At 36.1% G+C, this 25,297-nt stretch overlaps 1 protein-coding gene across 3 annotated transcripts in view; it reads right to left on the bottom strand.

The window, feature by feature from the left end:
* Nucleotides 1–1,313: 1,313 nt before the first annotated feature.
* Nucleotides 1,314–25,297, bottom strand: part of LOC118182278 (crustacean hyperglycemic hormone-like) — a 42,201-nt gene continuing 18,217 nt past the window's right edge. For 2 of the 3 annotated variants that reach the window (XM_085822735.1, XM_085822734.1), the window contains exons 2-3: nt 13,865–14,069; nt 1,314–1,511 (exon numbers count right to left, since the gene is read on the bottom strand). In XM_085822735.1, coding sequence (XP_085678861.1) covers nt 1,406–1,511; nt 13,865–14,064 — 306 coding nt within the window. In that variant the 5' untranslated portion in view covers nt 14,065–14,069 and the 3' untranslated portion in view covers nt 1,314–1,405. Of the gene's footprint in view, nt 1,512–13,864; nt 14,084–25,297 lie in introns of all 3 variants that reach the window. The other variant, XM_085822736.1, reaches the window with a different exon arrangement.

The following is a 25,297-nucleotide window of genomic DNA, read 5'->3' as shown; positions in this document are numbered from 1 at the left end:
GTTGCTAATTTTTCATCTTGCCTTCTTCCTAAAAATCCTAATGTCTCTACAATGTCAAGACTCTGAGAATAGTTTAAAATGATCCTAGTAATATATGCAGACAATCAGATCAAGGTCCAAATCGTGCCACATCAGACACAAGACCGTTATTCGGCAACGATAGCTAAAAGGAACGAAACCTGATCAGCCTAGATTGCAAGAAAGTTCGCTTTTGTTACAGTAACTCGACTACGTCAATTACTGTGAGTGACAAATTGCATAATAGAGGGCTCTATGCAAGGAAACTCCTAACTTCTAACTCATTAACTCATAACTCCGAAATGCGACCTGGTAGTACTGGTGCAGAGATCATTATGACTAGAGTGTCAAGGCTTGGAGTCCAGTTTTCTTTACTGATAAGTCTCGTTTTTGTTTAGCGAGGGATTCCAGACATGTTACAGATCGGAGCGAATAAAACACATGCAATAAACCTGGAAACATCCGAGAACGACATCAGACAAAGGTGGTGGAATTATGATATGGTAGTGACCATCCATTTTAATGCGGGCTCTGACATATGCATTTTTATCAGCGCTATTATAAATATTGAAATAGACAGTGATGAGGTTTTTGAGCCTTATGTCACATTGTTGAGGAGTTGAATGGGTAATAACTTCCTCCTAATGGACGACAATGTTCATCCCTATCTCTCTGCATTAGTGACCTGCTATCTTGAGGATAAAGAAAACCAGCGAATGAAGGGATCCGCATATTCTCCGGGCTTAAATCCAAAGAACATGTGTGGGACGTACTATGAGGCCATTGCATCACTGCAGATCCCATTTAGTATTCTGCGGGATCTTACAAGTACTGTTAATTGTGAATACACATTGCTACCGAAAGAAATCCTAGACAATCTAATACACAGCATGGAAAATGGATGCAAAACTTGCATTTTAGTCAGAGAGACTATGCAGCTTATTAATTTTTTTAATGTACCGCTAAAAAGTTGTAAGAATAAATTTGCCCTACCTCACTTTGCATTACACTTCCTATCTTCTTATTTCATTTAAAGTTTTGTAGAAATAAGCAATTCTGTATTTTGATGATTATTTTAGACATAAGATAAAGTTCTTGCGCAACTTCCAGTTGCAGAATAATTCAAATGTTAGGAACTTTTATAGTTCTCGCCTTAGTTTTCCCCTTTCCTAATCTTCTCTTTGAGGTGTCAAGTTTTCCGTTAACCATTTTAGATTATTTTAGACTTTACTTAAGTTTTCTTTGCTGTTGCTTATTACCTTGTTACCTGCATTACAGAAAAGAAACGCAAGAACAACCAGAAAAAATTCTTTATTATAAATTATAAATTTGACGCAAGTGAATTTTTTTTGGTTCCAGAGTGGAATGAACATCATCAGGTTCTTCATTATCCATGAAGTTCTTCAATTATCTTGGCTAACATCAGTTGATCATCTTGCAGTACTAAGGCGTCTACACATTGTTTGAAGCCGCTGCTGCTGAAACAGTTGGACCTAGGAAAGAGATTAGACAGTTGCGTAATTAAGTCGAGCAGTTCAGATAAAAAACAACTTCAATTCCTATCTCAATCTTATTCACAATGAGACAAGGCATAAACAGACAAGCAGAACATCAAGATTATTTTACTATTAGTAATACGGATATAATCTTGACCCACTGCATTGTATAAAGATTTTATAAAACGCAATATTAAAGGCAGAGAAATTTCGTAGGACAATTCGAATGCACTGTCCGGTTAATAGAACTACGTGGCGCGGGGGTAACTACATTCGTAAATACATTTCAAAATGCATTGTAGGAATATCGTAGAGGTCATGAAAATAATAATACACGCTTAAGGAGAGTCCTTGATGTATGCATATTTGAATTCATAAGTACCTATAATAATTCTGTACGATTTGCGTTGTCGAATAAGTTTCAGAGGATAGATACATAATTAGTTTCTGATGCTTCCTAAGCTATTGTCACATTTAACAACATTGTAAGATTTAAATATGTCCTTTTATTGGTGAATGCAAAAAACTGAACTGTTTTGGTTTTAGTTCCTTATCGCGTATCAGTAGAAACTGAAAGTGTGTTTTGCAGATTACTAGTTTCAGTCCTTGAATTTTTTTTAATACTGTTATAAAAATTATCTTGTTTTTAATTACTCGCAGTACATCTTGGACAATGCATTATTGTAAATTTTTGCAATCTAATCTGTTTCATTGTATTTTGTTTTCTTGCCTTGCTATAATATTATACATGGTTTTTTACCTCTCGCCAACCCTATATACATAAATGTGGGAGTAATGATTTCAGTCGCAGAAAATTCGATAGCAAATATTCAGTAATTAAGTACGAACTAGGGTCCCAACAGCACGGTTTTACTATTATTCAAATAATGTCTAGCTGTCTGAATGTGCGTGATAATTTTTTTTTGCCCACGATCAGTCTTATATCAAACTTATAAAAATTCATGTTTTCCATTCATAGAATGAGTTGATTAAATTTTGGTTATAATTGAACAACTGGAAGTGATAGTTGCTTGAAGCCCGTAATAGTTTTTAATAGACAACCACAAGTGGTAATTTATTGAAGGCCATAAAATGTTTTAATGAAAAACTATATCAAAATATAATACATCATTTTTCATGTTTTTAACTTTTATAGAAGTTGGCATAACATATTCGATTTTTGGCTAAAACTGATTAACAGGAAGGATACTTTACTTGAAACTCTGAACAGAATTTTGTGGAAAAATATAATATGATATTGTTACGAATTTGGTATTTAAAACGCTAATGTTAGTTTAATTATAAATTAAATGGTTTTATTTCTCGCGCAGTGCAGCGCGTGACGAATATTAAAAGAAAGCTAAGCCGGAAAATTGAAAATACAAGAGCGCGTGCATTAAATAAATAAATATCTCTTTTTGATTTCGAGAAAGTACTGGAAAATTCTAGCGCGTGATTTTAAAATCTTATAAAAGGAGGAAAACATCTCAGTTTGTAGTTAGTAGTTGCTTAGTTTGTTGTTGTTCAGAAAACTGCTGTTGTTGATTATAGCGAAATCGCGGATTAGCGTTCTTTAGCTGTTTTGAATTACGTTCTATTGTACATTTGAGTAGTTAAAAGATAACTACTGTGAGATATTGTAATACTGCATGATAATTTGAGAAAATTTAAGCATTTTTGTTGTGATAATAAAAAAATTTTTGTTCATTTTTCATCGGACTTGTGCATTCATTTCATAACGAACTCGTACGCACGCAGCAATATAATCCGAAACTTCTAAGATTTAGTAATTAAAATATATACAGTCATGATTGAGAACAATAAACGACATATTAGACTATATATAGTAAACCGGAAGTGGTACTTTCCTTGGAACAATTAACATATTTTCGTGGAAAAAAAGAAAATCACTATAATAAAAATTTTAAGTATAAAATAATGCAGCACATTTTAAGGCTGTTTCGATTATATCTAGACATGATATTTATTTATATAAATCCGTAGAATGGAATTATTTTTATAAAAGCCTTTTATTTGCAGAACTTCAAAATTCTTGTAACCATGATACCAAAAATGCTCCTGTTATTCCAGCGCACTGTTAATGATGACGAAGCACAGGAGTAAATAGCAAATTCGAAAACATTATTGCTTTACATCTTACTGATCCCGGAGCGCGTGGTAGTTACTATTCAGCACATAATTCCGAAAACTATATCAGTAACCATCATTGTTTACTGATACCTAAATATAGGGGGGGGGGTACGGGCAGATCAAAATTAATTTAGATTTTTTAAAACCACAGAAGTAACATTAGAAGAACATTAAATTATGATATTCGTTTCAAAATTTCGTGTTGCAGACCTTCCTGTTCATTGGAATAACAAATTAGATTTTTTTTTTACAAACGACCAATCGGAAGTGATAATCTCATTGTTATCTAAAGCATAAAAATCGCGGGAAGTCATGCGTTAGCCACAATGGATTTTTTTTATTTGTTTATTTGAATTCTTTGTAATAATTTTAGCGTGAAATTTAATTTAATGGAATTTGTGCCACGTATTGTGTTTATAAGTGTTTATTTCTCATCTAAAGTTATACATCTTGTAATTCGCAATCAATCAGCGTTTAAATTATGAAAATAGTATTTCAAGATGAAGTTGAAATACAAATTAAAAATTCTCCTGAGAAACTTTGGCGACAATGTTTATCGCCAACTTGAGGCCTTTGGTATTTTTTTTAATGTTTGGCGACTTTCTAGAAATTTCCAAAAGAATTTTTTTGAAGGCTGTCGGAACCATTTTTATCAAAGTTTCCAGAAGGATGGTCACCCTATATAAGCAGCGCTACTGAGTTGTGGAAGTCAGTTATTTTAGAGAATTAGTTCGGTTCAGAGAATTCAGAATTTGTTCTGTAAGTGGTGTCATTAATTTGAGATATTTTTCGTATATCAAGGAAAGCTTGCTTTATTTCCGTATTCTCTTCGGGCTATTACAGTTGTACCCTGCGTTCTTCATCTGTTTAATCCTAATCCTGTGATGTTTTTAACAACAATTTCTTATATCCAGTTTTTGTAAAGGCAATTTTACTAAGTGCAGTGATTCTCTATGTAAGCAAGCTGGGAAACATAGCGTAAGGTTCCATATGACAAATTTTAGAATTTTTTTATAATGTCCCAAAGAAAATTTTTAGCAAAACTTAGTGAAACCTGTCTCAGAAATTACGGTTCCAAACGCGCATGATCATTTTCGAATGTGAACAGCTTGAGAGCTGATGCTTGATATCTGTGTTTATTTGCGTCCTAAGAAGACAGGACGCTTTCAGAAGTGGGCATTTACAATAGGTGGTCGCCATGAGATATGTCTCTATAATTTTCAAATTTGAAAGAGATATAGAATAGAAGGACAAAGAAAACTATACTTGAAATAAAAAAAGGTTGTTCTCTCAAAATTAAAAATAAATAAAAATAATTAATAAAAAATATGAAAGGTTTCAGATTTTAAATTACGTCCAAAGCGGCGTTTTTTTAACATTTTGTGTGTTACTTTTATTTATTAAATATCATGTTCTTTCCACATAAACTATAAAATTCAGTTCAATAGCAATGTCGCAAAAAAGGTTTTAAAAAGAGACATCTTTAAAATTTCCTATACACAGTTCCGCGCGTTGGAGATAAAAAGTTTTTTATTTTATTTTTTTCTCTCTCTCCCGTAGAGTGTTGCCATTGCTCGGTTTGAAATCGTAGAGTTTGTTAATTAAAAATTCGTTAAAGTTTTACAAAATATTAAATCGATAATAAAACATATTCCGAATTTCAAATTCGGTCTTCCACATGCCCATATTCGTAGGATGATTACGTCATTCAAAATTCGGTGGCTCTATGTACCGTTGTCTTATCACAATGCGAGAAATATACATACATTTATGCAGATTTTTCATTATTTAATTTCTTCAAATATAATGCAGGACATTTGGCGGCAACAGTTTGAAAAATGAAATGGACTCTTATAGTAAAATAACGCAAAATCGCAAAACGAAAACAATAGTCTTCCGGGACAAAGTCCCTTTGGACTAATAAAACTATTATTTCATTTTAATATTATATTTTATTAAATATCTTTACATGGTATTAGATATGCGTGAACTATTTGAATGTAATAATATCCATTTAAGACTAAAGCTCAAAGCTTGTCTTTAGCTTTTACGAAAGATACTGTTCAGTTTCATTGTGTTGGTCCGTGAATTTCGGTTGTCGCACTAATGGATTAGGGTTCGCATCCTGTTTAAAATCTTGAGGTTTATGATGTCTTTTTCTGTCCTTCCGGACATAATGGCACTTTTTTAGATTGGTTTGTTTGATTACAGAGAAACATGCGAGGACAGGAGTCTGTGTAAGAGTAGAGATGCTTTCGTAGAGGTCTTTTTAACGAAACTGGCTCCTATCCGCGTAACACGTGGGAAAAACCTCGAAAAAGCTTTTGCAGTCAACCTGTTCGCCGAGATAAATCTTTTGATATACTTTACCATTTCGATCACGAATGGCAAAATGATATAAAGTGTGTTTCAGCAAATCCGTTACAAACTTTCAGGAGAGACAGAATACACCTAGACGATGGAAAATCATACAACCATGCATGGTCGAAAAGGCTTTCCTGGCACGGTAGTGACAAAACAAAACACAAGAAAGGAAGAACGTGAACAGGAAGAGGAAACGTGTTTATTATGCTTAGTACAGCATAAATCAAGAAATAAGAACAAAAATATTCAACGATCGTCATCAAAGAAGGTATTCGAAATTACGACCCCGAACCCCGATGTTAAGCCTCACATCTCCAGCACATGGAAGATCTGATGTTCTTGAAAATACCGGGCATATCCGTGACCTTCGAGAAGGAGAAGGCCATGACACTTAATAAACATGGCGGAGCTTTCCGTCCGATGTTACGTCGGAAAGTCATCTGGATTTTAAAATTTTCGTCGGAAATATAACTTTATCATGTTTCTTAGTTAATTAAAATAGCTGAAAGAAAGAAGGCTTTATATACATACACACATTTTAAGATTTTTACAGGTATTTTAATTAACTTTGTGCATAAATATAATTGAAAGAACCGAAGAACAAACAAACATTTTACAAAAATTTAAACTCTGATTGAAAATTGAAAATTGCCACTGTCATGATAAATTGAGAAGGATTTCTTAAGATAATAATTAATATTTTACCTAGGTTCAAGTATTAATTTATTCGCATTTCAGAGCAAAATATATAACTTCTATATTCTATATCTGCAATGTATGAAAATGAAATACTATATAAATTAGCTAATAAATGTGATAAAAAATATTTCATACAAGAAACATACCTAAATCTTATAACAAAAAAGCCTTCCAACATTCATATTTTTGAAATGAGATAACCTAACAAACAACATTATATTAGTTATTAGACATATTTAGTGTATGTGGCAGTATTTAAAAAAACTCATAAACTATGCAGTGTTTGAAAGTTACGAGAAAAAAGTAGCAGAACTACTATTTCCAATTAAAAAAAATAATAATAATAAATCATTTAGTGTTTTTTAAATAGCAAGCTGTTAAAAGTGCAGTAATTAGCAGCAATGCTGATGATTTTTAACATCATTTCTTTCGATCATATGTAAATATATTTATATACACTTGTTTTAGACAATGGCAGATTCTCAAGGCCATTTTATTCATTTTTCCAAATCAATAACATTCCTTTGGGTACTTTTCCTTGGATACTGCACAGAAATGATTTGAATAATATGCAGAATAGTAAGAACTGCACATTTAAATCTGCTCTTCATTAAATAGCACACAACAAAAAGTTTTTTCCCATTTATCTTGAATTTTATTGCTATCACAAGCATGTACAAAAATTAACAATGAAAATGGAATGTGTTCAAATGTAATAATTAAAAAACATAATTTGCAACATTCGTATTCATACCAAGAGATATACTACAAATTTCAAGAGAAAAATAACAGAACTGCAATTTTCCCTTAATGTAAAATTTAATATTTTTTTAAATATTATATGATTAAAAATGCAATAATTGTGGATTACAATATTTACTAGTAATGCAGATGTTTCTTAGAACCATTTCTTTCAATCATATGCAGATGTATATACACTGGTGTGCAAAAATTAAGGACGAGAAGGTTTTTTTCAATATAACTTTGTAAAAAAGCTTTCCAAATCAACACAGTTAATACCGCAAGATCCCCAATACGTAAGGACATGAGTAATGTAAGCAACACTTACTAAAAGAGAAATCAGAGGGATAAAAAGAAGCTTTTTTGAAAAAGTAGCATGGAGCGCAATGCGACTGAAGGCCGAAACATCCCTGTGATGAATGTCCAGCAAGAAACATCCGGTCTTTAATAGGGGATATGATCTCCCCTGACTGCTAGGCAGGTTTCACAGCGTCTGCCCATGCTGAGAATGAGGGTGTCAATGAGTTGTTGAGGCATTGCTGTCCATTCGTCTTGCAGCGCGAATCGAAGCTCCGGAATCGTTACTGGTGGTAAGGTACGAGCTGCCAAGCGTCTGCCTAGAAAATCCCATACATGCTCAATGGGATTGAGATCCGGAGATCGTGCCGGCCAATCCATACGTTCAATATCCTCACTCTCTAAGAGCTGTTCAGCAGCTACTGTGCGATGACATGGTGCATTGCCGTTCATGAAAAGGAACTGCGGACCCATAGCACCTCTAAAAAGACGCACATATGGAAGAAGAATCTCGTTACTATAACGGGTCCCGCTGACTGAACCTGCGTCGAAGATGTGAAGGTCTGTACGACTACCAAGCATGATGCCTCCCCAAACGAGAACACCGCCACCTCCATACCTGTCCCTTTCAATGATGTTCGAGGGAAGATTGCGGCTTCCCCGCTCTCTCCAGATGAGTATGCGATGAGAATCGCTACTCAGACTGAATCTGCTCTCATCTGTAAAGAGTACTCGCCCCCATTCATTGTCTCTCCAATTCCGGTGTTCCCGGCACCACAGAGAACGCCTTCTCCGATTGGCAGGCGTTAGAGGTACACACCGTACAGGGCGTCGTGCAAACAGACCACCACCATGCAGTCTTCTGGCTACGGTAAAACGCGATATCGGTCGTCCAGTCGCCTGTGTCGTGTGTCTAGCGATTTCTCCCGCAGTCTGCCGCCTGTTTCTTCTGGCCTGTAAGGCAATATACCGGTCATCTGCGGGTGTGGTTCCTCGTGGACGACCACTACTAAACCCCCGGATAACTGTTCCTGTAGTTTGAAATTGTCTCCAAAGTCGTGAAACGATGCTGTGAGCAATTCCGAACTCTGCAGCCACACTTGTCACACTGCGGCCTTCCTCCAACTTCCCAATGATTCTACCTCGGGTAAAAGCATCCAGATGTCGTCTAACAGATTGATTATTCGCCATTTCTCGCTGAGGCAGCAACTCGGTGTGATTTTAACTGCTATACGGCCTGCAATCTCTTTGCCAGAAATACTGATCTTACACGGACAACATGCTTTATACTACTCAGACACTCCCCCATTACGTCTACCTGCATATCTGCGTATGTGCTACGGTACATCCCCTTACTTAATATCCTGATTGGTCTTTCTGTCCGCTCTGCCTCTTCGTTCAGTTGATATGCTAATTTTTCGACTTCGTCCTTAATTTTTGTACACCAGTGTACATATTTTTAGCTTCTAAATTTGAGGATAATGGGAATTACGATTATCATTTATATGCTTTTTATTATTTTTTTATTGTCAGTTGTGTATGTTGTTTTTTAGGTTATTTCATTTCAAATATGAATGTTGGAAGGCTTTTTTGTTATAAGATTTAGATATGTTTCTTGTATGAAATATTTTTTTATCACGTTTATTAGCTAATTTATATAGTATTTCATTTACATATGCTGGAGATATAGAAGTTGATAGTTATATATTTTGCTCTGAAACGCGAATAAATTAATACTTGAGCCTAGATAAAATATTAATTATTATCTTAAGAACCCCTTCCCAGTTTTCATGACAGTAGCAATTTTCAATCAGCGTTTAAATTTTTGTAAAATGTTCGTTTGTTTTTCGGTTCTTTCAATTATGCACAAAGTTGATTAAAATATCTGTAAAAAGCTTAAAAAGTGTGTATGTATATAAAGCCTCCTTTCTTTCAGCTATGTTAATTAACTAAGCAACATGATAAAGTTATATTTCCGACGAAAATTTAAAAATCCAGATGACTTTTTGACGATAACATCGGACGGAAAGCTCCGCCAGGTTTATTAAGTGTCATTGCCTTTTCCATCTCGAAGGTCACGGCATATCCCGGACTTCCCCAGTAGCTGTCACGATGCGTGCAACTAGTTCCTTAGCACTTCTAACGGGGGTTTCGTACACAATGTCTTGATGTACCCCCAGAGGAAGTAGTCAATGCAAGTGAGGTCTGGCGATCTTGCTGGCTAATGCACCGGACCACCCCTACCGATCCCATGTTAATGATACGTTTCAAATAAAATTTCGAAGAACTTCTTTGATGACGGTCGTCTGTTTTTGTTCTTTTTTTCTTGGTTTGCTGCACTAAGCATAATAAACATATATTATCAGCTTGTTTGTGTCCTTCATTTCTTGCGTTTTGTGTCGTCACTACCGCGCCAGTAAAGCGTTTCCGACAATGCACTGATCGTCTACCATTGTTCGAACATCTATGAATGCCTGTATCAGTAAATGTCTATGTTTTCTAGGCAGATATTTCCTCAGAAAAGATTTAAAGATTATCGTTATCATTTAATTCAATGAACATTTTGAACATTTGAATACATAAAAGAGAGATGACATTTGAATACACAAAAAGAGATATTTTGAACATATGAACTACATAAAAGAGAGAGATGACATTTTACAGTAAATGCTGCAGAAAGTCTTACTTGAAATGGCTTAAGTTCTATTAAAAAAAAAAAAAATCTTGGCTCACCAGCGGCCGAGCGGTAAAGACGCTGAACACTAGTTCGGTCTGAGGTTGGAATTCCACGAACTGCATGGGCGTTTTCGTGGTTTTCCCCATGTGTAACGTGTATACGAGCCAGTTTCCCTTAGGAAGTACTCCACGAAGGCATCCCTTACTTTAGGCAGATAGCCCTCGTGTGCTTTGCCATAATTAAATAATCCAATCCAATCCAATCTATAAAATATCGAAGACGGGCTTATTGTTTTCAGTAAGGAGATTTCATGTCGTGGCAAAATAGCAAGCACTACCATTTCAGGGAAGCATTTGCTGCATGTTTCGCAAGCAAGCAAACCATTAAAATAAATGCATAGTTTGTAGAGACATTAGGATTTTTTGAAAGCAAGAGATATGAAAAATTAGCAATGCCCTCGCCAGGACTCGAGCCACCGATCTCTTGAATACGCGCCGAGTGTGCTGACCACTACACCACGAAGGCATGATAAGAAGGCGGGAAAAATACCTTATATACTTCCCCTTTTTAAAGGGCGATTAGAGATTAGGGGACCCAATCGCCAAATGCTGGTGGTGAAGAATCATCATTCACCACCTTTTTAGATCGGGCGCCACTGTAGAGACATCAGGATTTTTTGAAAGCAGGAGACATGAAAAATGATGAATGCCCTCGCCGGGACTCGAACCACGGATCTCTCGAATACGCGCCGAGTGTGCTGACCACTACACCACGAAGGCGTGCTAAAAAGGCGAGAGAAGTACTTTATAAGTTACGTTTTTGATAATTAATTAAGTTCACAGGTATCTTTCCGTCATGTTAATTTACAATGAAATAATACCAGTGAAATTTAATTTTTTTACTATGTTGAATAGTTCATTTTAGAGGTAAGATTTTGTATTCTGTGTCCTGCTGGCATGGTAGTAGGGAAGCCTGTTGCCATAGCCTCGGGTTCGAATTCGGAGACAGCTTGGATATTTGTAAGCGTTTTGTTTATGCGTAATGGAGTCTACAAACTGTCCAGTAAAAAAGCCTCTCGAGAAGTTGATGGTAGTGGAAGTGGAGTGAGAGGTTGTTGGATTCATCCACTGGATGTTCTCTATCAAAACTGGGATGGAACTTTCTCTTTCTTGCTGATGTAATTAAATTGCTCCTTGTGGTGTACCTTGGGCAACGTTTTCTGAGATGAGATGGATAAGAGACCGATGGGCTTGGCCATTTCGGAGAAGTGAATTTAATTGTAAATGTCCAGCTATTTGTATAAACAACATGTTTCTTTATCCTTTAGCTTCTAAAAGATAATTTCTTTTAAGCTAACGGGCACGCCTTAACTGCTTAAAATTATTTCAGGCATTAAATTGAAATCGGCATGCCAAGCTTAGATTGCAGTATATCTTTTTTATCTTTCGTGTTTTAAAATGTTTTTAACTTTTTTTCGTGTTTTAAAATGTTTTTAACTTTTGAAATTTTAATAGCAAAATACTTTATTAAAGAGTAATCTGAAGTTTTCTGATTGCAATTATTTCACCTTGCAAATAGCATGATGCGGGAAATATGCGCCGAAAAGTATTACAATACCTTAACAAAATTATATAAAATTTAAATACTTGGACATAGTAAGCAAAAGCCCCGTTCTACTGCCACGCAATTGCTTATCTTCGAGACAGTCTTCTTTCAGGTCCTAAATTCCAATTAGATTACTGTGTTCAAGTAACTACAGCACAGCAGTTGTTTCAGCAAATTTCCTGTCTGGGTTCAAGCTATATTTTATCTACACTCCTGTGCAAAATTAAGAGAATTTGCACATTATGTTGAATTTCTGAAAATCTAATGGTATGAATCTATACTTATAAGAGAGACAGAGATGTGCCTTTCAAAGGTCAGTACGCATGACTATCAGTAAAACTCAGTATGCAGAGATGCTCAAAATCCACTTTGTGATAACTAACCAAAAATATGTCTAATAAGGAGTATGATCCTCTCTCACTGTCACACAGGTCGCGCAGCATGACATGGATAATGGACAGGAAGCAGCTGAAGAGTCCCAGTGACAATCGATCCCACTCTTGGAGCATGTCAATTTTCAGCTCCGGGATGGTTCTTATAAGGGAATAGCGAGATGAAATTTCCCTCCGAAGAGTATCCCAGATATGTTCTTTGGCTGGTTAACCATGCGGCGAATATCTTAATTTGTCCAGGTAACCGTCGGTTGACCAGCTGATCCCTGTGTGGATGAGCGTTGACGTTCATTACAGGAATTCAGGACTAACTGTTCCTCTGGATTGTAAGATTTCCTTTCTAACCTCATAGAAATCAGGAAGTTTTCATCAAACACTAGAAGGCTGTGCGGTCGTCCAACATAAAACCTGCTCCAACTGCTACATCTCCACCACAGTAATGATCCTTTTCCCTGATGAGGGAGGGAGAGTATCGCGTTCCAAGCTCTCCAGATATAGTTACGCTAAGAATCAGTGTCTCGACTGGACTCGGCTCAACTATAAAACTCACGCTGCTTCACTGATGTCTGGTCCAAGGCGCATGTTGTCGGCATAATGCTAAACGCACTGTGTTGTGTACTGCAGTCAGTGGAACGCAACAGCAGGTCTTTTGGCATGCAGCCTATCTCATGAAGCTTTCAAGCAACTGTAGATCTCGAAAATCTGGTTCAAGTGGAAGCATACAGCTCACGTGAGTTCTGTGAAGCTGTATCGCTCCGAAAGTATATAAGGTATTTATTCCCTCTTTCCAGCATGCCTTCGTGGTAGCACATTCGGCGCCTGTTCGAGAAGGCCAGATTCGATATCACTCTAGCTTCCCGTCTGATTCTCTTCCGTACGTTCGTGGCTACTCATTTTATTTGATATCTTATAAAATTTACCCAACTCTTGCGCGAAACATGACGAATATGTTGAAGAAATAACAGCACACAAATCGCCGAAAAGCCCTCGTGCGCTTATAGCTGTTCCACAATTACAGCTCTGCGGACACGCACGTGTACGCTCACATATTTACGGCTGAATATTTGCATAATTTTTCTTCGACATAATTAGTACCTTTAGTTCAATACTTTTCGTAAAAGTAAAGATACTTCGCAAATTCTCCTAATCTTGCATACGAGAGTATATAAACATTATATATTTAATCCTGGGCAATTATACTGAAATGTTATATACTTCTTATATGTTATATTCGGCTTACGGAAATTAATTGTCAGCAAACGTTTTATATTACATGTCTGTCCCATATACAAGCTCTGTAACGCTAAATATGTATCAGTGATTTTTTTCTAAAACGTTTCGATCTCTGGTGATAATTTGCAGAAATTTTACTTAACTTTACTATTATGTGAATCTGAGTATAGTAGAGGGGAAGAATGAATTACCTGCATAAAGTCCGCACTTCATCTTCTCTGAAGAGGTCGTAACACTTGTCACATATTCTGCTCACATAAGAAAATTTGTCTTGATCGTAAACTCCCATGCAGTGCAGATCGTTGAAGTCCTGTATATCCTGGCCTGAAGTAGAAGCAAGCACGAACACTGTGAAGAATAACAGCAGAGGAACAAAAAATGACGTCTTCATTTTATCTAAAATGTATGGCCTAATTTCAGAAATTCATTCGACAATCAGTTTCATTCTATGTATTGCACTAGATCAAAATAACATATTCCAATACATTAACATTAATTATATTAGGAATTGGTGTAAATGTTTTTAACTCTCTAGACAAAGCTAAAATAAACAAAGTAATGAAGAAACAATATTTTCTACGGAGAAAAAGAACCATCTGAAAATTATGCTTCTATTTTTGACAAAATAGTTCATAAAAATATCTTAAATGCTCTTGCGTCATCAAATTTAAAATTAACCAATCACTCTTAATTCTCACAAAAGAAAGTTAAACACAGTTTTCATTTAGAGATCTAGTGAAATCTGAACACTGCTTCATGTTATTGGTTCTTTCTGTATCCTACGTCCTTCGCTAGCTACGTCGTAAAATGCTTACTGCTAAGAAAAGTAATTAAAATAATTTCACTTAATAAAAAGTGATTTTGGAAAGGATTAAAAAAAAGTACTTATTTATTTTTGGGAGCATTTATTGGACACAATACAAGATTTGCGTTGTTAGTAAGAAAATTAACCTTTTCATTTTCTTAATGCACGAAAGTTCAATTTGTTTCGTAGTGAAACTGAAAGAAATACATCATTATTTTCTATTCTGATGAGAGAAGTCTCTCGTATCTTTTATCTCCATAAGTTCTGTTTTTCAGAAGTAGTTGGGTAAAAAGCATAACTGATAATTGCTTCCTCCGCTATTTGGTTCTTCAGAATATTCAGGACTTGTTTCAGTGGTTAACAGTGTCGGATGCTGTATCAGTAGGCCCAGGTTCGAACTCCAGAGAAAACATTAATTTTGTAAATGTAAAATAAATTAGAAGCATGAATACAGTCAAAATATTTAGCAGAAAGTCTCCTTGAAGGGTTGATGGTAGTAGAGGGGATGAGAGTTTTCTATCGAGATAGAAGAGCTGGGTAAACTCTTAAACCGCTATCAGACCTTTTAGATACCCTCAATTATGTGTAAAAAGAAACATCAGAAAATCTAACTGGTTGGTTTAAGGGAAGAACTCCCAGATGTATATTCTGTGCTTCGTCCTGCGAGAGACAGAGCATGTGAAGCGAAACGTTGTCGCCAGCGTCGTAAAATGTCCCAGGCACGTATCCACAGCACATCGTCGAGCACAGCACATTTGGGGTAAACCTCTTCAATTCAAAACAGTGTTGGTAGTTACCCGTTCCTTGGGAAAGTTTCTTATATCGTTGTGCGTAGTTGAAACCCGATTACCGTCACCTACAAGGTGCTCAATGACACTTATACTAACGGATCCCATAATCAGCCATGACAATGCAAGATGTAATGCGAAGACTCTCTCGGATTTTCTGACACGGGGATGTTATGAGGTACTGTAATACCCGGCCAACAAGCTGTCTCTTTCTCCTGAGTTCTGACTCAGATCATCCTCAGGTGATGAATCCCATCATTCTCCATGATAATGCACAGTGTCATAATGCTAGACCTGTCTCAGATCTCCTGTGACGGTTGCGATGGAAGCTACTGCAACACCCAACGTACTCATCCTATGTAAATCCGTGGGACTATAGTCTCTTCGTCAAAATAAAAAAAAAACAGTACGAGGGATCCATTGCACAATAAAGACTAGATTATTCGTGCTACATTGTGATTGCTGTGGAATATCAACGGATGTGGATGTGCTGATGGTGTACGACGCCCCCCCCAGTAACTTGGCAGAAAGTGGCAGATATGGCAGGGGATTAAATTGAGAGATTGTAAGTGTTTGCATGTATAGGGAAAAGTTTTGTCAGAGCTAGAGAGGCAAGCCACCTTATGCAACCTCTGAAGAAACAACTCACTGCTGAATGCAAAACTGTGTGCGGTTGAATTAACACTTTCGCAGTGCTGGCATCTCATATGTTAGTGTGCCGCAGAGAATACTAACAAAAATAACATGTCGCTATATAATAGCAAAAAATATTTAGAAACATTAATTTAAGGTACCAGTACCTTCCATCTCCAAATACATGTTTAATTGATGTTCGAAAGTTCCCACAAAAGTACAAATACTACAAATACTACTTTAACCATTTCTACAAAGTTGTATCATATGACTTATAAAGCTGCCTACACAGACCATGTCGCATATTCTGGAATTTCGTCTCGGATACGTTGGGGGTGCTCAAGATGGGAACCCCTACGATGAGAAATTTTTCATGGTCAGAAGAAAGAGAGGAAAGCTGCTACGGATTAATGTTTTTGCTATTGGAAAACAATGGCCATTCTGTTATCACAAGAAAAAAGTATTTGTTTTCGTGGTTCTATATAATCATCAAATTCCAATACAACAAATCCTTTCAATTACAGAATCTAAATGAAATATCACTTTTTGGTAGGTCACTGATGGATCTCAAATATTTAGGATAGCGTATAAAGCTATAATCATAGCCGTTTTTAGAGCATTATGGGCCTTCGGGAAACCAGTGTGCTGGAAGAATTATAAAGGCGGCACTATGCTCGTGAGGCCTGTCGGCAAGTGTCCAGAAGGCCCATACGTTAAGACAGCCCTGGCTATAAAAGTTATTTAATGACCGTGGTTTAGTAGAAATTTAACTTCCTAGTATGATGTTCGAGCTGCTCTAACAGCAAGACAGTGATAGAAAACTCAGCAACTAATAAAGATGAACTGTTCAACTTGTAGGGATTTATATTTATTTTAAATAACCAATTTTATTTAATTTTATGCTTTCCTATAAGCCTTCATTCCCCTAATTGTCAATGCCAGAATATTTAAATTTATTAAAATATAAAAATTCTAAAGAGTTTAATAAGAGGTACTGTTAACCATTCTCCTGTGTAGTTCCTACAAGAACTTACTATACATACAGTTGTCACTTAGAAGTTAGACAAGTGGACCCTACAAACTGTTTAAAGTTAAAATTTTCATAAAATCCCAAATCAACAAAAAAATATTTGTTTCTACTGCCAATACGCTAAAGGAAAGTAAGTTGTAAAATTAAGATGCTTAATATGGATTTATGCCGCATTTTCTCATAATTAATGCTGTCTAATGCTACCAATAATAAATTGCTTCTGAAAGCAAATATATCGTGTGGTGCGTGTGCTGGTGAAATAACAAACACTTGAGACCTAAGTGTGAACCTTCATTGATTTCCCAAGTGACGTACTAGGAGCTATCAAATTGCGCGTGCACAGAAGCGGAAAAGTAATTTAAGTAGAAATGGAGCTCTAAGAGTCAAAGATTTGTAATGCATGCATGATGTTTGAATAAGACTGGTGACAAGGTTTGTTTCTTTAGATATTGATCTGAGTCATATATAGTTGTGATAAAAATTATTGGAAATGATTCATTTAATAGACACGTGCAAGAAATCGCTTGCAGCGGTCTTTTGGAAGTTGTTACGAATTCGTGGAATATATCAACAATTCGTATTTCATTTCTTTTTACCTCTCGCAAATGAGATCAATTTTAATGAACACAGAATCTTGCTTTGGCAATTTCTCTAAATGGCAAGCGTAACTGAACAATGAGAATGCATTAAATTTTGTCTTCGAGATAAAATTTTTGCCACCAAAACGTTTGAAATATTGCAAAAATCCTTTGAAAACAAAACATTATCAAAAATTAAATTTTTTTTTATAAGATCTTTAAGGAAGTTAGGCATCGAAGATGAATCATTCTCTGATAGACCATGCACTTCAACAATAAGAAATTGGTCGATCAAGTCAGTAATTTGGTGCTTGATCGTCGATTCTCGATTAAGTCCTCTATAATTTGCACCTAGTCAACCGTTGGGCTTACTTCCGTCAGTATTGGTAGTCCCGTTTTTACAAAATGTTTTATAGGGACTTACGTCACACTTTGAAATTATTAGAAGTTGTGCAGTTCCTTTAATATCTTAATTAATCAGTTATTTGTCAGTTAGTTCCTTTAATGTTTTAATTAATCAGTTGATTTAGCTCTTTACTGTCAATTCTTCCTTCTATTTCCACGCCAGAATACAAATTAACCCTCGGTATTTACGATGAGGTTTTTAAATGGTAAGTCAGAGCGTGTTCTACCTCTAGAGGCCATGTTGCTAGGATGCTAATAAGTTATGCTTTGCATTGCAGTCGCCGATATTGAATCTCCACTCTAGTTAAGTTCAAGGCAAGCTCGCTTTAAGTCACTTGCGTAGCCTTCAGCTACTAGCTTGATTGAATTTAAATTGTCAGATCCGTCGTTACGGCCTCTTGAACGGCCTGGGCCGAGTCGGGATGCCGCCCTCTCATGACCCTTTTCAGTCGGGGAAAGAGGAAGAAGTTTGAAGGAGTAACATTTGGGCTATGGGGTGACTGGGAAGCTGGGTGATGCCATGTTTGGTCAAGAAGTCCATAGCAGCAAAGGCGGTATGGCTGGATGCCATGATGGAGCCTCCATGGTCCAGCGATTAATAGACAGACGAGGGCGACTCGTTTTCTGAGTCTGATGTGGTCAGAGTTCAAAAGATTTCGCACTTTCACTAAGGTTTCGTCACATTTTGCCGTTGAAGAGCGTCTTGACCATTGTTCATCTTCAGCTTGCTCTCTTCCCCCCCTGAAACAACTCAAAACACTCAAAAACGCTTGATGGACCCGTGGCATCACTCCCATAAGCAGTCTTGATCATGTCATGGATCTCACTTGCAGTTTTACACAGTTTGATGCAAAACTTCACCGCCTAACGCTGCTCTAACAAACAATTCACTGTAAAAAGGACAAGGCACCTTGAAAGGGGTTCACCTGTAACACGATCTACACTCCGTGAAGGGTTGGAGATGACTGGCGATTGGTTCACTGGTAGCTAAGATCCCCCGCTACCTTACCAGGGCAGTAATACCCCCTCCTTCACCACGTTTTGGCGGGAAAAAAATCAGTCCTACTACTTCTAGAACAAACCCTGTATTTGACTGTTACTTTTAGTTACCTCACACAAGTGCTGGCTGATTTGTAAGCAATAGGAGTGCCTTAGTTTTGAATAAGTGGGTCTTTTACCCCCCTTCTCAAGGCTCAAGGGGTATTTGAGACTTAGCAATCATTCGTTGAATATCTACAAAGTGTTTGGATACTATTAGATCATTGCAAAGTATACCAAACCTTATAAAGTATACATCTGAAAGTTTACTCGCTTCGGGTTATGTTAGTTTACTTTAATATGGGAAAGAACATGAGTGCTATCTGCCTAAGGGAAGGAAGGCCTACGTGGAAGATTTCTACGGGCAACTGGTTAGCATTCATGTTACACATGAGGAAAACCAAGTATGCAGCCAGCCCCATCATTTGGACCAAACCCAGGCCTATAATTTTGGGGGAAAGCAGTTAGACAACATTAAAAAATTCTTAGCTCTATATGCAAAATTTTTAGATTGGCAATAGTAAGTGTTTAATAATAGAGGAAATATTTTAATTCTTACTTCTTGTATATTCCCTAATTTAACTTTCTTATATATCCGGCACTTTTAAAATTTTACTGAACAACCTGGACAAAATGACAAACTGGGACCGCATTGCAGGGACCATACCGTCAAACCGAGGCAATCCACGAACAACTATACAAATCACCTGAGCTTCCGTGGCCATTCTTATAGTTGGTCGTGGGCAATCCGAGTTAAAACAGGATGTCTAGGAAGTCTATGATTAAATATTACTTTGTATAAGCTTTACATATAAAACTGGGATAGGTAATTTGACAGTCACAGAGTGTTATCAAGCCGTTAGTGCAAATTAGCATCCTATCAATAACTTTAAAATTGTAAACAGGAATTTTAAATGACGTAGCGCTATTTGATGTGATTCGCGATTATTGTGAACCTGACAGAAACTATTCTAAAATCTTCCATCTTCTTAATAATCTCCAAACTGAATTCAAGCATACATACAGCAGTTCTTTTACCAAGAATAAGTTTTTCTAGTGACTTAACTTTCATATGCGAGATCCATTTAAAAAAGGAATCAGTTTGTTATTTATATAGTATTTTGCGTATGCTAAATAAATAAATTGTAATATTTTACTATCACTAATTTGAAAAAGAAATGTAAAAGCTTTAATATAAGCGATATGAATACCTGAATTTTAGTTCGAAGACAAGGTTCATCAAGGATTTATAGATTCGACATGAGAAAAATTCGTACCTTTCTTATACACAGTGGCGTAATAGCTTTATATATAACACAGTGTGATACGATTAAGTAATTTAAATAATGTAACTTGTAGTAATTTAAATATATTTTGTACTTCCTTGTACGAAGTAAAAGAGTATTGCAACCGCGAAAACTTTTAGGTATCATATTTCGATGATCGGAAAAATGCCCACAGGAGAAAAGTTCCCAGGAATAATGCTCACAGGAAAAAAGCCCACATAGAAATATACCCACACAGAAAAAAGCTCATATGGAAAAATTCTCACTTAGAAATATGCTCACACGAAAAAAAACTCACATAGATATATGCTCACATGGAAATAACCCCACTGATAAATAAAATTCGTAGAAATATCTTTACATTAATCAATCAATAATTAATCGATTTGAACATCGTACACCTACTTAAAACTTATAACATCTATACTATGTGAGTTTTTTTACATCTATACTACTTAAAACTTATAACATCTATACTATACTAAACTACTTATAACATCGTTTTCAAAGAAAAATTATTTAAATTAGGAAAACATCTATTACTAAATTAGGAAAAGATATCAAAAACTCTATAACTTATGTATAGATTCAGTTACTATATAAGATTAAAAAATAGTCTGTTTTGAATTAGAAAGAGGAGAGGAAGAAGGAAGAAAAATGAAACGGAATATACAGTGAAAAATTAATACAATTTTAATTGTTAAAAAAAATAAAATAGTAAATATAAGTTACACATTTTGCAATATAAACATTTAGAAGAATTTCAAATTTAAATAATTATTTTATTTAAATTACGTAAAATACCTTATTATATATAAGTCAAAAATATATATTTCAAAAAGTTACAAATGCATAAAATTACTGAATATTAGCTAATATGTGTAAATATCTAATTTTATCGTCGATTTCATCATAGTTTCTTACGTGATTCGCGATTATTAAATGTAAGTGTTCATATTTTCCTTTTTTTTTTTTTTTTTTTTTTTTTTTTTTTTTACTTCAGTACACTCTGTATTTACAATAGCTAAAAATAAACGTTGACAGGTTAAATCTTTTTTCAGTCCGTCAAATAAAAAGCACATACTGGAATGGCTACAATTAAATAATGAATTTAGTACCTTATGAAAGCTTTCGTAACGATGTATGGTTTTAGGAGATTTTTCTGAGGCTGCTCCATAATGATTCCACACTTCGATTGGAAACTGTGATCTTCTACAACTTTTTTGGTTGCAGACTTAAATAACTACATTCAAACATCAATTCCTATAGATACACATCAAAAGTATGCAAAAATAGGGTAAAACTAAAATTAACTATTGGCAGTTACAAGAATAAAAATATAGGGGCAGTGGTATAAAATATTGTAGTACACGCAAAATTTTACTATAGTTTTCATTCTTTTATGGGCCCACCAGCGGCCGAGCGGTAAAATCGCTGAACACTGGTAGTTCGGTCCGAGGTTCGAATCCCGCGAACGGGCTGGCTGCATGGGTGTTTTCGTGGTTTTCCCCATGTGTAACGTGTATACGAGCCAGTTTCCCTTAGAAAGTCCTCCACGAAGGCATCCCTCCTCTTAGGCAGATAGCCCTCGAGGCTTTGCCATAATCACACACACATTCTTTTATATACCGACTCTGAAAAGGTTAATGTGAGACTTTGTCCAATAATTTTTTCAAATGATTAAATAATTTTTTTTTTTTTAAATTAAGTAGGTGTGCGATGTTCAAATCGATTAATTATTGATTGATTAATGTAAGGATATTTCTACGTATTTTATTTATCAACGGGCTTATTTCCATCTGAGCATATATCTATGTGAACATTTTTCCATGTGAGCTTTTTTCTGTGTAGGCATATTTCAGTGTGGACTTTTTTCCTGTGAGCATTTATACCTGTGAGCATTATTCCTGTGGGCTTTTTACTTGTGGGCATTTTTCCTAAAACCCATATTTCAACGGAAATATCCATTTTAACCGCTATTGAGTGCAAAATAACGATGTTTTTGCTTGACATTTGTACGTAAAGACAAAGTATAGACCCAAAACGGCTTACAAAAAGTTTATAAAATGCATTCAAAAGAGATTTTTTCATGACGTCTGTACATACGTACAGAGTCAAAAACGAGTAGCCTCGGAACTTTGAAATTTTGTATATAGGACTGTTATAACATGTAGATTTGCAACTATCTTTTTGACGGCAATCGGCCGCACCCAAAGTATATAAATATGTACATATATATATATATATATACACTCTGGTACTAGGCTGAGCTCAGGTTTTTTATTCTTATTTTTTCTTTATGTTGGTAAATTGTGCTTTTTTACTTTAAAAATGACTGAACTGTGTTGTTCTTATCTTCTGGTTAAGATTTTTATGCCTTTAGTTAATCTGCATACAATAGTTGTAGAATTATCAACAATTTAAAAGTTGTTTAAGTGCGGCTAAGCCTAATTTTTTTGCCATAGCAGCCATATTTGTTTACATTTGAAACTTGCAGAATAGTAAATTAAGGCAGTTTCTACACCTTCACTGTCTTTTTGCCGAGGGGGGCTAAAAAGAAACCTTTAGTTTGGTGCACTGAAAAGTCTGCCTTCTTGCCTGCTGGCCGAATTGCTTGTTTTTGAATAGAAACTCTAATTTTCATTGTAAAAATAGTTTTCTTAATTGTCTTTATTTGGTATTTTATATTTTTCACTTTTTAATAAATGTATTTTGAAGTTTCTGTATTTTTGCCTTTTTTTATTTAAGTGACAGAGATGCTCACTAAGCGCAGCAAAGTCGTAGCCTTTAAGCCTGATCGAGTAATTTTTCTGACTATCCGCAAACTGTCGAAAGCAATAAACTACGGAAATAAACGAAATAAGCAAAAAATAAAATAAAAGTTATGGCTTATCAGGTTTAAGCAACTTCGTTTATTCTCGAAGGAATTATTCTGCATCGTAGTTTAGGGCTATTGTTTCAGCTGTCATTGCTGCGATTTTTGCTATTTCGTGGAATCGAGCAGATTTCGTAAAATAACACTCCTAGCATCATTTTTGCTTCCCTTTTGAAGAAATGTGGGATATTTACACTTTTTGATATATCTTTCCTTCTTTTTAGATTCCTCTGCGCTTTAAATTTACGAAGAATTCTTACATGAAATGCTGAATGAAATTATAGAGACTATTACGTTCTCTTGAGTGGTAAAAGTGAAAAATTAGCTGTAACCTTGCCGGTATTCAAACAACTGATTTCCAGTTAACCATGTGGATGCTTCTAACCACTTAACCGAAAGTTATAAACGCGGATTTTAATTCATTTATATGATTAGGACAAAGCACGCTAGGATTATCGGCCTAAGGGAAGGGGTGCCTTCGTGGAGAAATTTCTAAAGTAAACTGACACTTATCCACACTGTACATGAGGGGGGGGATACCAAAAACATTCATGTAGGCACACCTTTCACCAGGAATCGAGTCCAGCTTGAACTACCAGTGTTCAGGGACTTTACACTACTTGGTCGTTAGTGAGGTCTCCCCCGAGAGGAAATGTAATCATTCTTTGTATAATTACACACACTGGCCAATGAATTAGAAACCCTAAATAAATATTTTATTGGACCACCATTTGCACGGATAACTGTTCTGATTCGTTTGGGCATGAAGTCTACATGCTTCTGGAGTGCATTTACGTCTAGAGAATACCATGCAGGGGCGTAGCTAGAGGGGGGCAAGGGGCATCTGTTCCCGGGCGCAGAGTCCAAGGGCCGCCAAACTGATGTTACGACATTTTAGAATTAAATGTTTTCCATCCTTGGCAAGCAGTAGGTGGCGGGAAATCTTCAGTTGTCCCTGGGCGCTGAAAACCCTAGCTACGACTCTGATACCATGCATTGGTTAAGCAGCTTTTTAGATCTTGTAAATTAGATGGAAGAGGAGAGTGCAATAGGATGCGTTTTTCCACCATATCCCACAGATTTTCTATGAGGTTAAGATCCGGGCTATGCGGTGGCCAGGGAATGTTTTGGAAGTCAGACTGATGTTCAGCGAATCAAATTTGAACACTTCGGACACGATGCATAGTTGCATTATCGTTATGAAGTATCCGTCGCCATCAGGGTAAAAATGCAACATTGCACGCTGCACTTGATTCTGCGAGTATATCATAACTGTTTGTTTACCCTCGAGAAACACCAGGGCACCAATCCTATGCTAACAGAACTTGCCCCATATCATGATACTCCCATCAGATCCTTGCACAGTGCAAGTAAGGCAAGATGGATTCATGGCTTCATGGGGTTTTCGCCAAATTCGACGTCTTCCATCAGTGAAAAATAAGGTGCACCGTGATTCATCCGACCACATACCCGTTTCCAAACCTCAGATGTTCAGGGTCTTCTTTCACGAGATCACTGCAAACGAATTCTTGCATGTCGGGGAAAATGCGTGGTTTTCTCCCAGGCACCTGACTATGCATTCCTATCCTTTGCAATCTCTGCGCATGGTTCGAGATGAAATTTGTTGGCAAGAGCCTTGGTTGACGATCTGTGCCAATTGAAGCACAATAAAGTCCCTGTTCTGCCGTTTAATTCGTTGGAGACGAGGGCGATCACTCTCCTGGAAAACTGCGCTCGAACCGTAGTTACGTCTCCTGGAGAAGGACTGTGGGTTCTGGTTCCATCTTTTGAAAAACCTTTATATGGTTGCTTTTGAGAACCCAGTGAGATTTGCTGTCTTTGAAATCTAGGTCCCTACTAAACTGGCACCAACAATAAGCCCTTTTTCAAATGCTGAAACATCTGTCGTTTTTCCCATTTTGCGTCATTCATCGTGAAAAGCACTCTTACACCTTACTTATACTAGCATTCTAACCACGTATAACCTACGTCATAAAAAAACTTGCATACTTCACCCCCAGCACGCATTCAAATGAAAATCGCAAAGGTTTGTTTTCTAATGCCAGGTTTGTTTCTAATCCTAATCGCGAGGTTTTTAATGCCAGTGTGCGTGTATCACTTAAAGTGTAACTGAGGAAAAAGTACGAGATCCAGTTACTAATAATTTATTGTCCACCACATTTAAG

This window comes from Stegodyphus dumicola, chromosome 8, assembly GCF_044657685.1.
Source record: "Stegodyphus dumicola isolate Sdum_Otavi_A_Nest chromosome 8, ASM4465768v1".
NCBI lineage: Eukaryota > Metazoa > Arthropoda > Arachnida > Araneae > Eresidae > Stegodyphus > Stegodyphus dumicola.
This window is presented reverse-complemented; position numbering and strand designations above follow the sequence as displayed.